We start from the raw sequence: 14244 nt of genomic DNA, 5'->3' as shown, positions 1-14244 counted from the left end.
CAGAAGTTCAAAGTCTCTTTATAAAGAGACCTTCTGTTTAGATGCTGTCAGAGATAAAAGGGTTTATATTCAATTAGCCTCAAGCAAGGGGATCCTGGGATTAAATGGAGCCCTGCATCTGTAAAGTAAAACGCTGTTCATCTGTCACCGTGATATCTACGTGTGTGCTCACATGTGTAATCTAATAGATACTTACACAGGTCTGTGGCTCGTCTCTCATAGGAGTTTAGAAACTGTCTGTCTCTGTCTGTGTATCAACACATCTGTGTGTACGTACAGTTGTCAGGTATCTTTACTGATGGTTCTCATTGCCGATTAACTCACTTTCTGTGTAAATTAAGTCAAGGTTCCTTCTGGAAAACCGGGATGATAATACTTGTCATCTACACACCCACATGTATGATTAAATGTAGGATAATGTCATTTGTGAATTATGGACAGAGCATCTGAACACCCAGTATATCAGAAGGAACTATGAAAGCATTATTAGAAGGAATAAATCTGTTTTGGGTTGGCTTTGAAAAAAAATAGTACTTCAAACGTGATAAAATGAACAAGTACCTTTTTGGAATTTTATGACAATTCAGTGACCCATTTTAGCCTGTGGTTGAGACAGACCTGTTGGGAACTGGTTTTTGTTCTTGCATCCAGCACATACACCTGTTTTCTTCGCCTCCTTTTCCCTTTTAGTTGTTGGTATAAGACCCTCGGAAATTACCTAGGTCTTTCATGCTTGTTTTTTGGATGATGTTTGGTTGAATTTTGAACCATTCCATCTTTTTCTTCAAATTTTCCTATCTTGCTATGTCTTTCTATCCTTTTTCCCCTGTTTCTTCCCCTCGCTGGGAGGCATGTGGCAGGAAGGAGCCACCTCCTTTTACCCTTTGAATGTGGGTCTTCTGAAGAAACAGGCTCCTCTGGAGGAAAGAAACCTGAAAATAGCAGTGTTTTTTCACTTAATTTCTATGGTGTGAAAAGTGAAGAAGTTTATGTATGAAAAAATATGTATAAACGTTCTAATTGTAACACTTGGCTAACAAACCGTGTGACCTCGTGCATCAAGAGGGGACATTCACCCAAAGGACCGTTTCTCCCAGCCCTCCCTTTCGCCCTCTCCCCTTTGGTCTGTCGAGCAGCCATGCAGAGTCTGTGTTTGGGTTTCCAGGGGCTGCAGTCTGTCTGAGGACGGGGGCATGCTGGCCCAGTGCCAAGGCCTGTCTAAAGAAGTGACCGAGCTCAGTCAGGAAGAGAAGAAATTAGATGAACTGATCCAAAGCTGCACCCTGGACCTCAAACTGTTAACCGAGGATTCAGAGAATCAAAGATATCCTTTGTGCCACCTGTTTGGCGGGGGTTAGTGCCTTCTAGACTATTTCCAGAGCTGATGATCTGACTTTTACGCACAAGGTAGAATTTTACTCTAGTTTCATACAAGTAAGCGTGTGTGTATGTGTGTGTGTGTGTGTGTGTGTGTGTGTGTGTGTGTGTGTGTGTGTGTGTGTGTGTGTGTTCAGTATTTATGGCATGATAGTCATTAGACTGCATCCTATCGTATCTCTTTTGATAGCCAGGTGGGAACTGTTTTTTAAAGTATTGTATTCATGTGCGGTTGGGACAAACGGATACACTCGGAGCATAAGGCAACACTATTGATGAGATATGTAAGGTGTCAGTATTCATATTAATGGTAACAATCAGCATATGCATCTTGGGCTTCCCAGGTTCTAGGTGGGTGTTAGCTGTCACTGTTGGGGTTCTCATATTCTCTTTTCTTTTCATCACATATTGGGGGCAATTGGAATTTGTTGAATCTGTAATTGAACTATAGCTGAAGGAACTGAAAGAGTACAGCAGAATCGTTCTATAATTTTTAAAGCACGTTATGCTGAATCTCAACACCAAAAACCGGTTTCAGAAACAACGTCAAGGCCTAAGAAATCTCAGCTTATCCATCCATCCACAAACATTAGTCCTTGGAAGTAAAAATATAAAAGGCCAACGCTTGTTCTTAACTGGCTGACGATCTGTTGACCACCTGAGGAAAACTTAACTGTTCATCACCTCACTTCAGACTATAGAGGAGAGAGATTGCTTCATCGTGTTGACGAGAAGATTTTGCAATTTTCTCAGTGATTAGTAGAAAACAAAACCAGTATTTTAAATGATCCCATCTCTAATTTTAGTTCCCGATGTATCTTCGTTAGACAGAAAATAAAATGTGAACTGCCTGGTTGCTTCTAGTGTCTCATCTCTAGTAGGCTTTCTTTCCCTTGGAGTCATGGGGACATTTATTTTCCAATTTAAGCAGTTTTTTGAAACTCTGGTTGTTCGTTTCCTGTTGGCCAAAGGATTAACCTTATCAGCTGACCATTAGCGAGCTGGAGAAGAGGTGTGACGATTGGACACCGCCCCATCCCCCCTCCCCGTGGTGGCCAGAGCGGGCTTCCACTGGAAGAAATAAGAGTAGCCGTAGTTGGGCTGCTTCATACGTTGTTTACTCGGGAGCCCCTTCGGGAAGGAGCTGTGGCTGTTACGTGTGATTGGCAGCTTATAGCCTTGTCACCTACGTTAGCTTTCTCTGGTGCCTTTGTTGCAGAAAATGAAAGCTTCGTTGCAGGGGGCTGCTAACCCAAGAAGCAAATTCAGGAGGGAGCCACAATGGAAGCACTTTTAAGTTTGTGAGATTAGAGAATATGTTTGCACAATTTATTGAAATTTGCCATCCAGTTCCGAATTTGGTACAGCTTGTTCACAAATGTGTTGAAATTTTCCTTCCTGCAGCCTGTTGGGTAATTGTAGATGAGGTTTTATTTTAATAAGTGGTTGTCAAATAGCTTTTTGACAGTGGGCTGTGGAGTAAGTACCTAGTTATCAGTTTCCCCACCGTTCTCAGTAAAAATTCGTAACTGTCAAGTCTTCTATAAAGACAGCAACTGGCTTCCTTGGTGAAACAGATGATGACCTAAAACCCAGAATCCTGCGTGAGCTGTCCTGTCAAGCTCAACACTGAAATAGCTGTTGTCTGAACTACTGAGACTTAAAGATGATAGTCTGTGATAGATGCCCCTAAATGTACATGCAGATTTTGGGTGAATGTGCTTTTTTCTGGACAGCAGGTACATAGCTTCCTTCAATTTCTAATAAAAAGCTACTAATCTAAGGGACATCATTTCCTCTAGGCTTTCTAAGTCCTATTTCTGTATTTAACATGTTAGATCACAGACTCTATTCACTACATTATATTACCTCCGGAAATACCTTTGTTGGGTTGTGATTTGCTGTTTTATCCTAGGCATTTTTTGTAAGTTAATATGAAAAGCAACTGGCTAAAGACATTGTATGTTAATTGTGGTCCTCCATGTCCCTTACAAAAGAAAGCTATGCGACCTATTCTCTTGTAATACCAAGTCAAAGCCTGTCTCTCTAAGCAAGCCAGTGTGAATACTTTATCATATAATAAGTACCATGTTCTTTCGTAATATCCTCTTAGGTTTAACTGTCAGGGCACTTTAAAGAATTGTTCAGTGCTCGGAAGTAACTACCAAGAGTACTGAAATATTATTTTACTCTCTTTTCCTAAATCATTTAGGTTGCAGATCATCTGGAAGCCGCTTTCCTCCTTGTGAACACTGAAATCTTGTAGTTAATAATATCATACAAAGGGTAATTTTTCTAACAGAGAAGTAATGACACTCTTATCAGTAGGCAATATATAATCACAACCGGCCCAGGTGCACTTAAGAAAACAAGCAGTACTCGGAGTTCTTCCACTGATACACAGATTTCATTCATTCATCTGGGTGGCTGCTGACACTTTTTAATAGTCAAGCAGCAGATAGAAGTTACCGGTGTTTCTACAAAATTATGGTTACTAGGGCTTCAATTTTTTCTGTGAATTGGGATCTGCCATCATTCAATTTGAGTGACAGAGTACTTCATTGGAGTTCATGCAATACCTGAGCTTCAGAGGAACCTGGTTTGAAAATCCCTGACCAAATTGGGTTTCACTTTTCTTTTGAGAGTTTAACTATTCTGTTTCTGTGTTTATGTTAATATCCTAAGTAGCCATGAACTTAGAAATGGAAAGAAAAAAGCTAGACACTTCTTTTGTTGTTTAGAATAACAACCAGAAAAGAAGATTCATGGAAGATCCCATATATTTAAAGATCTAGAAGGAGAGACAGATATATATTCTTCTAAGAAATAAAATACTTAAATTTTTTTCCATGCATCTATTTTGTTATCTTCAAAATGGTAACATCCGACACGATTAGTTGGAAGATTTCCTTAACACTCATTACGTTAGCTTATGTTACATATCAAGATATTCGAAAAATTAGTGGCCTTAAAGACCAAACTGTTATAGTTGTGAAAGCCCCTCCAGAAACAAGACTTGAAGTGCCTGACCCAATAGAGGTAAGGAGATAACGTCTTTGTTCATCTGTAGAGATCTTTTTGGAATGCCTGGTTTTAAAGAATCATTGACTCCTGGGTAAAGTCTGTATTCTCCTAAAAGCTTGATAGTTCTTCCCCATCTGTTTTACTTAATCCTAACTTTAAAAACATTTCAACAGTTTGATATGTATTGAGTGTCCAAAAAGTCTAATGTTAACATAGCAGGGCATTCAACTCAAAGTGGTATATGGACCCCTGTCCCTCTTGTATTTTCTCTTTTTCGTAATTTGTTATATGGTAGTTCTGATCCATTTGAACCGGTGGGGAATTTCACGTTGATTACCCTGGATGTGGTCCCCACCATGAACAGAGACATAACTGTTTTAAAATAGCTCCCTAACCGACCTTAGGACATTTTAAGAATTTATCATTTATAACACATTTACTTTTAAGAAATCAAATGGGACCTCGGGTTAATTGATAGACTAGAATAGTGTAAGAAAATAAGGAGCATATTTTTGTGATTGCTTTCAGATATATTTTGATAATATAGGCCTAGACTAACTGTAAGATAAAGAAATGTAGTAAAAGAATGCATAGAAAACAAAAAGAGAATGAAATTTGTAAGCTCCCATCTAGGGTAGAGTTCTCACCTTAAATGATAATAATAGCTCTATGACCTAGATAAAGAAGAATTTTAAATATTAGTGTGCTGCATTCTCTTATTAAACTCAGTTCCTAGCACTTAAGAGTACTATTCCTCCAGTGGCTATTAAAGTTCAACATAAAAAAAAAAAACCCTACTGTTAAGGAATAATAACATGGGAATACTGTATTTGGAACGCTTAAAAGACCTTCTAACAGTTTGCATAAAAGGAATATATATATATATTTTTAATTCACCTCCTCTTGGCAAGGGTCAGCAAACTTTAAAGAGCCAGACAGTAAATGTTTTTGGCTGTGTGAGCCCTACAGTCTGTTGGGACTATTCAACTGCCCAGCTCTGCCATCATAGCATGAAAAAAAAGAAAAGAAAAAAATATATATATATATCAGCCAGAGGCTACACATAAACAATGGGAATGGGCGTGACTCTGCCAATAAAACTTTATTTACAAAGCCAGTTAGTGGACAGGATTGACCCTCCGGCTGCAGTTTGCGGACACCTGCTCCAGAGGATGACAGTCACTGATTGAGCTGGACTACCAGTAGAGAAACAAAAGGAACAATGAAAACTACCCTTACTTTCCATTTTTTTGATGAAAATTACTATAGCTCTCATTTCCAAAAGAACTTTCGGTTTGGACTTCTCTCACTTCTTCTGTTCCTAGAGCCTACAAATACATTTGGCAAGTACCCAAGGACCCATTGAGGTTTATTTGTGTCCAGAAGAGACTGAAACACACAGTCCAATGAAAACAAACAACCAAGACCACAATGGGAATATCTCTAAACCCACTTCCAAAGGTAAAGATTCCACTTTTGTCATTTGGAAACTATGTTAAAAATGAATGTGGCTAGAAGGATCCTGTATCAGAATCACAAGTCTAGGCAAGAAACAAGAATTTCGGTTATTAATGTTATTAAGGTAACATTTTTTTTAAAAAGCCATTCTGAATAGTTTGCAGAAGAAAATAATGATCTTCTTCAGGGCAAATAGCTCCTCCACCCACTTAATGGAGCCCCTACAGGCTTTTGCCATCAGCAGAAACCATTTCTTTACAGTGTTCTGGAAAACCAGTGGGAGTGAGGAGTGAAGCTGTAAGCTGTCTGGGTGAATCACCAGCTACACTTGGCCGCACACCTCTGAGTGATACCGCAGAGATCATTAGAGAGGGAACTGAGAAAAGTTAGCAGAGAAAAAGCCTTTTGCCAAAGAAGTTTTATCCTAATTTCCCCCGCAATGTGATGGGGAGAGAATAAGGGAGGGAAACCCCAGGAAAATAAATCTAATGCATCCCTCCACTGTCCACACAGCAAGGAAAGCTTTTTGCAGTCTTCTTGTTTTTTCAGATTGGAGATATGCATTTAATTTTCTTCTACTACCTCCCAATATAGGAGCAAGAATAGGAATGATTTGAGTGATCAGGTCTGACTTAATATTGAGGGGGAGAAAAAAATGCTACCTCAAATGGTAAAACAAAAGACCACTTTTTTTTTTCCACCCTAGAACTTCAAAGTGGATGTGTCTTTTTTTTTTAATTTATTTTTATTTTTTATTTATTTTATTTTTGGCTGCATTGGGTCTTCGTTGCTGCACACGGGCTTTCTCTAGTTGCGGCGAGCAGGGGCTACTCTTCGTTTGCGGTGCGCGGGCTTCTCATCACGGTGGCTTCTCTTGTTTCGGAGCACGAGCTCTAGGCATGCGGGCTTCAGTAGTCGTGGCACGCGGGCTTCAGTAGTTGTGGCTCACGGGCTCTAGAGCGCAGGCTCAGTAGTTGTGGCGCACGGGCTTACTTGCTCCGTGGCATGTGGGATCTTCCCGGACCAGGGCTTGAACCCGTGTCCCCTGCATTGGCAGGCGGATTCTTAACCACTGCGCCACCAGGGAAGCCCAGGATGTGTCTTTTTATTTGTAGTTTTAGAAGTATCTTTAATAAGCTAGTTGTTCAAAAAAAAGACTTAAGTTAAAATCAGTGATCTCTACTAGGGAGCCAACTTTTCAGTCTGTAGGTTTTGTTTTCTTTTGTTTTTCTTTACAGAATGACTAATTGATAGCAGGACATTTTTTAGCTTGTTAGCCTCTAATCTTTGAAGCTACGTGTATTCTTGTTTGCTAACGGTTGGTATTGTAAAAGATGAGTGAATAGACAAGAACACAGAAAGGCTTCCCAGAGTCACTGCTCACAGCACCTGTTAGCATGCGCTGATCTATAGTGTCATGTCATCTAATTGTCCTTAGCAAAGAGTGCATGCTTTTATAACAGCACACGTACATGCTTCCCCAGAATTAACTTGATTTTTGCCTAACTTATTTTCTTGTTTCCACCAACTTTTGCCTTTCAGACTTGGCTTCAACCAACTCAGGACATAGTGATTGCTCGATTTCTATGGCAAACCTTTCTCCTTTGGCCTCCCCAGCCAACCTTTTACAGCAGACTGAGGACCAAATTCCTTCCAACCTAGAAGGACCATTTGTGAACTTACTGCCCCCCCTGCTCCAAGAAGACTATCTCCTAAGCCTTGGGGAGGAGGAAGGCATCAGCGATCTCTTTGATGCTTACGATTTGGAAAAGCTCCCACTGGTGGAAGACTTTATGTGTAGCTGATTATGCTTTGTGTGGACGTCCCTTATAAACCAATATTTTTTTATTATGAAACCGAACATCTGTCATGCAGTGTTGTCCCTTCCTACCTTCTTCCTCCAAGATAGTATCATGAAGTAAACTACAAACTTCAGAACAAAGCTGACATTTTAATGAATTTAAAAAAAAAAAAAATTGTCTAAACGCACAGTTGCAGGCTCCCTTGGGAAAGCCCTGCCTTGCCCCAGGCTCCAAAATCTCCTGGATGAGTCAGCAAGTGAGAAAATGTGCAATGAGGTGTCTCTCACCCGTCCTTTTCCTCCCTCCCTCCTGGATTGGCTTGCTGTGCCTGACGGATGGGCTGTAGACTGGGGTCTGGCCACCTGGCCCACTCGAAAACAGCAATCTTCCTTAATAGCATTTCAAGCCGTGCCTTCTTCGCAGAATGCATGTCTTTGGGGTCTGCTAATTTGGAATGGAACTGCAGGAACTGTAAACTTGAAGTCATGCAAAAGTATGAAATGGATTTCTTCAGCTCTTCTTAGGAATATTTAAATTACTGTCATAATTCAGTTTAAGCGAGTGGGACCGCGTGTCCCACTAGGAGGTCAAGAGATCCTCCACAGCCTTTCAGATGAAGAAACTGTTTTCAAGTATTTTGTCGCAGATACAGAAGAATTGAGTTGAGTTCTGCCCCTCTGAGCTGTTGTGGATTTTTCCTGTCTCCATAAACCACTTCCACTCCCCTGCCCCCAATGTATTTGTAAGTTTGAAGTTGATTTGTAGCAAATGCCTACTTTGGAGTTCTTTGTGGATTATTTTAGATTTTATTTTAAGCTGCCATTTAAGCATTCCTGTGGCACCCATCACCATTTCAATTTAATTGTTTACTCTGAAGCAGTTTTTGCTCATTCAAATGATTTAAGCAGAGGTAGAGAACCTCTATCGATCAGAGCATCTAAACGCGTGTGATCTAAGGTTTAACAGCCTCTGCAAGAAGCTTTGCCCCATCTTGCTTCCTTTCCCAGGAGGGAGCGCTTGGAGCCAGCGGAGCTCGGCTGACAGGGGCGGTGCATTGGGAAGGAGCACCAGGTCAGATGACATGGCAGCCCGAAGGAGCAGCAGGTGTGGATCCCTCCGTCCTTGCGCTTCCCGGGCCCCCGCGACCAGGGAAAGGGCTCTCTTATACTGCACTCAGGGAGACCACTTCTCAGGATGGGGTCGGATGGAGAGGCCTCTGGGGAGAAAGACATCCCCCCCGTGGGAGGAGCGTTCTGTCGGTGGCATTTACTTCCGCTGGTGGAACAGGGAGCTCCCATTCCCCTTCCGCTATGAAGGAGTGAGCTGAACCAAGGGAAGTCGGGGATGTAGAAAAAGCAGGACAGGACGCCAGGGCGTCTTCCCCTTAACTCTTCAGGAATGGTGTCCCAAGGTGGAGGCTTCGTGACAGCTGCAAATACCAGTTCTGTCCAAGAATGGCTTTCCCATTGGCCAGGGGGAGACGGCCCTCTCCCGCTGGGAATGGGGCAGAGTACCTCACATCCATTCCTTGGATGCTAAAGACGGTGGGAATGAGGGAGTCATCTAAAAAACAAACCTCAACACAAAGAACAGTTAAATTGAAATGCTATGTGCCCGACACAGCGGTAGGCACATAGTAGGCACTCGATTCACGTGTTCAATGGCAAATATATCCCTTAGGAAAAACACAAAACCGCAAAAGCCCTAGCCGGGTTAGTCTAGGTAGATTTCCACAATATGCAAAGTGGTGGTCGGGTCAAAACAATGACACCAGCACTTTAAACTATTTGTGTAGGTATGCATGGGTGTATGTTTGAGAAGAAAAACAAAGGTGCAGATCATCCTCCCTTTTCTTCGGCCTCCATCCTCACCCCTGTCCCCTCACACACACACTGGACTTGGTCCGAGATGAAGCATTGGGGGGAGGGGGGGGGGAAGGGGGAGCTCTGTGTCAAGTGCCTACTGGAAATGCACTGTGGGGTGTTTTCCTGTATGGGAAACCATTTATGCCAAGCTTTTCCCCATTCCCCATATTTATCTCATCTGGTTAGCTGCCTCTGCTTCCAGCTTTGTGTAATTCTCTTTGCCAGCTGCACAAAAGCTGATTTTTTTCCCAAAGTCTAAAGACTGAGCTCACCTGACTAGGTGTTTGTGTGTTTGGTTGAATTTCTCGTTAAACCTTTTCGTAACGTGATGCCGTATTTATTGTTTTAAAAATGAAAGGAATCCTAATAAGTCTTAAAAGTTCCTTCATGCATAAGGTTTTCCCAGTTAATGGGCTTAACTGGTGTACATTAATTAGACGTCCATACTATATTCTGTTTGCATTAGTCATTTTATTTTTTACATAGTATCTGGCACACAAAGTGGGTTAGTACTACAGTATTTGTGTTACTTTAAGTACTGAGTATGCAGGTTTCCTGGTACCATTGAGTTGCTGCTATTAAAGCTCACACATGAAATGGCTAAAAGTTACAAGTGTGCGAATTATGACTGCGTGAGCCCTAGAAAGTAAACTGTATAAAGAGCAACACATGAGCTGTCAAACAGTGTTAGGTGTGTGTTTATATGTACAGATTTGTGCGTAGCAATCGTTTTATTTAAGTTGATACGCAGCCTACTCATATTTTCATTATCTAGCAATTTTGTACAAAAATAGCAATTAATTTGTAAACACTGCCAGAATATTTTCTAGCTGGTTTGTAATTTTTTAAGAGTGTTATTTTGTTTTTGTTGTTGTTGTGTTCTTGTGTTCATTTTTGTTGTAAGTGTAGATCTGTAAATACAATTGCAGTATTTAAAGCTTTAGCTTTCAGGAAAAAGAAAGAACTCAGCATGTGCATGACAACTCGTGAGTACAAGAGGAGGGATTTGAAGGAAGATGCCTTGCGGAGTGAGTCGGGTGGCAATTGGCAGATTGCGGGAATTTCTTTTCCTATGGGGTACGTGATTTTGTCAAAAGGAAGTATTTCTCCCAAAATTGGGAGTAGGCAAACTACTAATCAGTTTAGCTTTGTGTTGTATGCTAGTTAAAAAAAGAAAATATGTAATATAATGTAAAAAAAAAAAAAAAAAAAAGCTTTTATGATGGATTTTGTAAATAGATTTGTTACAGGGTAACCTGTTCTCTAGCTGTGATCTTACCACTTCAAATGGGTGTAATTTGAATAAATTTTGTATGGTAAAGGATCAATAAAATGATTTTTTTTTAAAGAGTTTAGACTTGTGGATGGATTTTCTTACTATTGTCTTATGCTCCTACATTAATTTTATTTTTAAAGACATGCTTAGCAAGTTAAGGGGAACGTTTGAACAAACACTCAAAACATCATATGTCGTACCATTTAGTTGGGATTTGGGGAACATTAAGCAAAATATTTTTTGAGCACCTGTGTTATGCTTGCCACTTCGGCAATCAGAAGAACTTGCCGTGTCCCTGATCACTTGGCAGAAACCACTACCAGGTAGGGAGAAGGATTTTTACACTGAGAAAGTGACAAGTCACGTTTTATTCCTCATAAAGAGTATGAAGCCAGTAGATTCTATTTCTCAAGATTGGTAATTACCTTCCTCGTACTAGATTCTGTATTTCTTGTAATGCCACCTATGAACAACTTCGGATTTTTTTGACTGCCATGTCACTCCTAACTCCGAGCTCATCATGTAAAAACTTCAAAATGTATATCGTATACACACACAGACACACAATCAATACACAAGAGTTAATGTACGAAAAAGAAACATTCCCTGCCGCCCCCATCTATTCACCCCAGAGGTAACCACTATTTTCATTTTTCCTGTGTGTATCCTTCTGGTCTAGGTGTTTTCTAGGCATATATAAATGTGTGTAAGCATACAATTTTTAACATAAATCGTACTCAATACATATATGTTGATGTTTAGCTTTTATTTTTTTCCACTAAATAGCATCTTGGACATCTTTCCATGTTTGTACTTAGAGATCATGTTCACTCCCTTCAAAGGCTGCATAGCATTCCAGTGATTAAAGTTTAATTTAATAATTTATTTACCTAGCTAATTTCCTGTTTGAAGATTTTCTTGAAATAGAAAATATGTTTTATTGAATGCTTATACTCTGCCAGGTACTATTGTTTTTTAATATGGTAAAATACACATAGCCTAAAATTTACCATTGGTGATATTTAATACATGCACCATGTTGTACAATGATCACCACTCTGGTTCCAGGACATTTTCATCATCCAAAAAGGAAACCGCACACCCATTAAGCAGTCACCCCCCATCCTCTTCTAGTCTATTCGCCTATTTTGCTTATTTCTTATAAATGGAGTCATACAATATGTGACCTTTCGTGTCTGCTTTTTTTCACTTAGCATGATGTCCTCAAGGTTCATTCACGTGGAAGCATGTATCAGTACCTCCTTCCTTTTCATGCCTGAATAATATCCCATTGCATGGATATACCACATTTCCACTATCTGTCCATCAGCTGATAGACATTTGGGTTGTTTCCGCTTTTTGGCTATTGGAATGCCAGGTACTATTCTAAGTGCTTCCTATGAGTGCTCTGTGGTTTTTCACAGCACACATCACTAGCTAATCCTATATACGTCATCTCTCCTCCTCTTCTAGTATGTGAGCTCAATGAGGAGAGGTACTTTGTGTTACTGACTGTTGTGCCCCTAGTGCCTAAAATAGTGCCTGGCACATAATAAGCACCTAATATATATTTAAATGAATTATTTATATTTAGCAGATGAGTCTGAGGTTTAAGAATGTTAATTAAAAGGCAAAACAGTGATATAATGAGCTCAAAGGCTTTCTCACCTCATTTTGTACCTTATACTGGACGTTGTTTTTCACATTTTTGCGTTTTATTTTTAGTTCTGCCTGGAGTCCTGTTTTCCCAGAGTTGAGGCACCTGATTTCTGTCATCCAGCATAGCCGCTGTCATATCCAGGGGTGTGCACCTTTGGTCAGCAGGTATTCTATAGTCAAGTCAGTGATGAAAGTTGAACAAAGTGATACAAAAATGGATCCCTTCTTCCAGGTAGACTACTGAAGATGGGGGTGGGTGGGTGGTAGGAGCTAGCAAAGAAAACAAGAATTGTCCATACACAGTTGAAAAATGTAGACAAGATGAATTTGAATCAATTGTGTAGAGTTGCATCTTTTCAAAAGGTGACCATATGACTAGGATGTGTAAACAGTTTATAATTCAGAAACTTACCTGAGTATTGTTTTAAAATGGGCTCCCTCTACTCTGGGGAGAATTTAGAAATCAGTCTGTAATGTTGAGATAGAAAATGAAACCATTATTAAAAAGTTAATTGTATTCACTCATTTAATGTCCATTAAGAGAAATATCAATAGTTATTCATTTATTCATTCGGTCACTCTTTGAATGAGCATAAAGTGATTACTATAAGCCAGACACTATTGTAGGTGTTGGAGTCCAAATGGACAAAGACATAGACCCTATTAGCAAGAGGAAGCTTATAGTCTAGTGGAGAGAGGAACGAGTTTTAGCTAGGAGAAGTAAGTTCTGAGGGCCAGGTCTTAAGCGATTTTTCCTTCCAAAGCCATATTTGGAAGACTTGGAAGGATAGATGGTTAGAGGCAGAAATGGAAATGAAGATGTAGACTTTCTGCTGGAGAGCTTTACAAAGCAGGAAAGCTTCTGATCCAGGGTGATTAGAGACCTGTGCATCTGAATGCAGGAGGGCTTTTGCAGAAGACTGCCCAGGTAGGCACAGCTCAAACGTGAATAAGCCAACGGATTCATTTTCTAGGATCTAGGCAGCTGGGGAGCCTCAATCCAATGTCGACTACAACCCGAATACCATGAAGGGAAATGATGAGATTAAATGGTAGGTCATGACTTGGGATATGAAGGTGAATCCCTGCCCTGGCTACTTAGAATTAATCAGCTAGGAGTCAATCCGAAGTTAAAAGAAATACCATTGCAGTGCGCCGGCTTCTCATTGCGATGGTATTTCTGTTAACTTCTGATTGACTCCTAGCTGATTAATTCTAAGTAGCCAGGGCAGGAATTCTCATTCTTATCCCAAGGCATGAACTACCATTTAATCTCATCATTTCCCTTCATGGTATCCGGGTTGTAGTAGCCGACCCCCCCCCCACCCCGCTCGCCACAACTAGAGAAAGCCCACGCAGCAACGAAGACCCAACGCAGCCAAAAATTAATTAATTAATTTTTTAAAATAAATATGTTTTTAAAAAATTTGTTTTAAAAAGAAATACCTGGGGCATCCCTGGTGGCGCAGTGGTTGAGAATCCGCCTGCTGATGCAGGGGACACGGGTTCGTGCCCTGGTCCGGGAAGATCCCACATGCCGCGGAGCGGCTGTGCCCGTGAGCCATGGCCGCTGAGCCTGCGCGTCCGGAGCCTGTGCTCTGCAACAGGAGAGGCCACAACAGTGAGAGGCCCGTGTACCACAAAAAAAAAAAAAAAAAAAAAAGAAATACCATTAATAGCAGGAAGTTGCAGTTATCCACAGAATGCCAAGAGCAAGGTTTTCATTGTGCCCTTAAATCTGGGACTTGAAAACTGAAAGACAAACAGGACAATTTCTTAAAAT

The 14244-nt window shown here is 40.6% G+C and overlaps 1 protein-coding gene across 3 annotated transcripts in view; it reads left to right on the top strand.

Annotated features, from left to right (window-relative positions):
- Positions 1 to 10877, top strand: part of E2F3 (E2F transcription factor 3) — an 82578-nt gene extending 71701 nt beyond the window's left edge. For all 3 annotated transcript variants that reach the window (XM_059077877.2, XM_067006695.1, XM_059077878.2), the window contains exons 4-7: positions 1166 to 1324; positions 4302 to 4416; positions 5727 to 5862; positions 7402 to 10877. In XM_059077877.2, the coding sequence (XP_058933860.1) occupies positions 1166 to 1324; positions 4302 to 4416; positions 5727 to 5862; positions 7402 to 7664 (673 nt within the window). In that variant the 3' untranslated portion in view covers positions 7665 to 10877. The remainder of the gene's footprint in view (positions 1 to 1165; positions 1325 to 4301; positions 4417 to 5726; positions 5863 to 7401) is intronic.
- Positions 10878 to 14244: the final 3367 nt, after the last annotated feature.

This window comes from Kogia breviceps, chromosome 10 (assembly GCF_026419965.1).
Source record: "Kogia breviceps isolate mKogBre1 chromosome 10, mKogBre1 haplotype 1, whole genome shotgun sequence".
NCBI lineage: Eukaryota > Metazoa > Chordata > Mammalia > Artiodactyla > Physeteridae > Kogia > Kogia breviceps.
The sequence above is the reverse complement of the archived record's forward strand: the minus strand, read 5'-3'. Positions and strand labels throughout refer to the sequence as shown.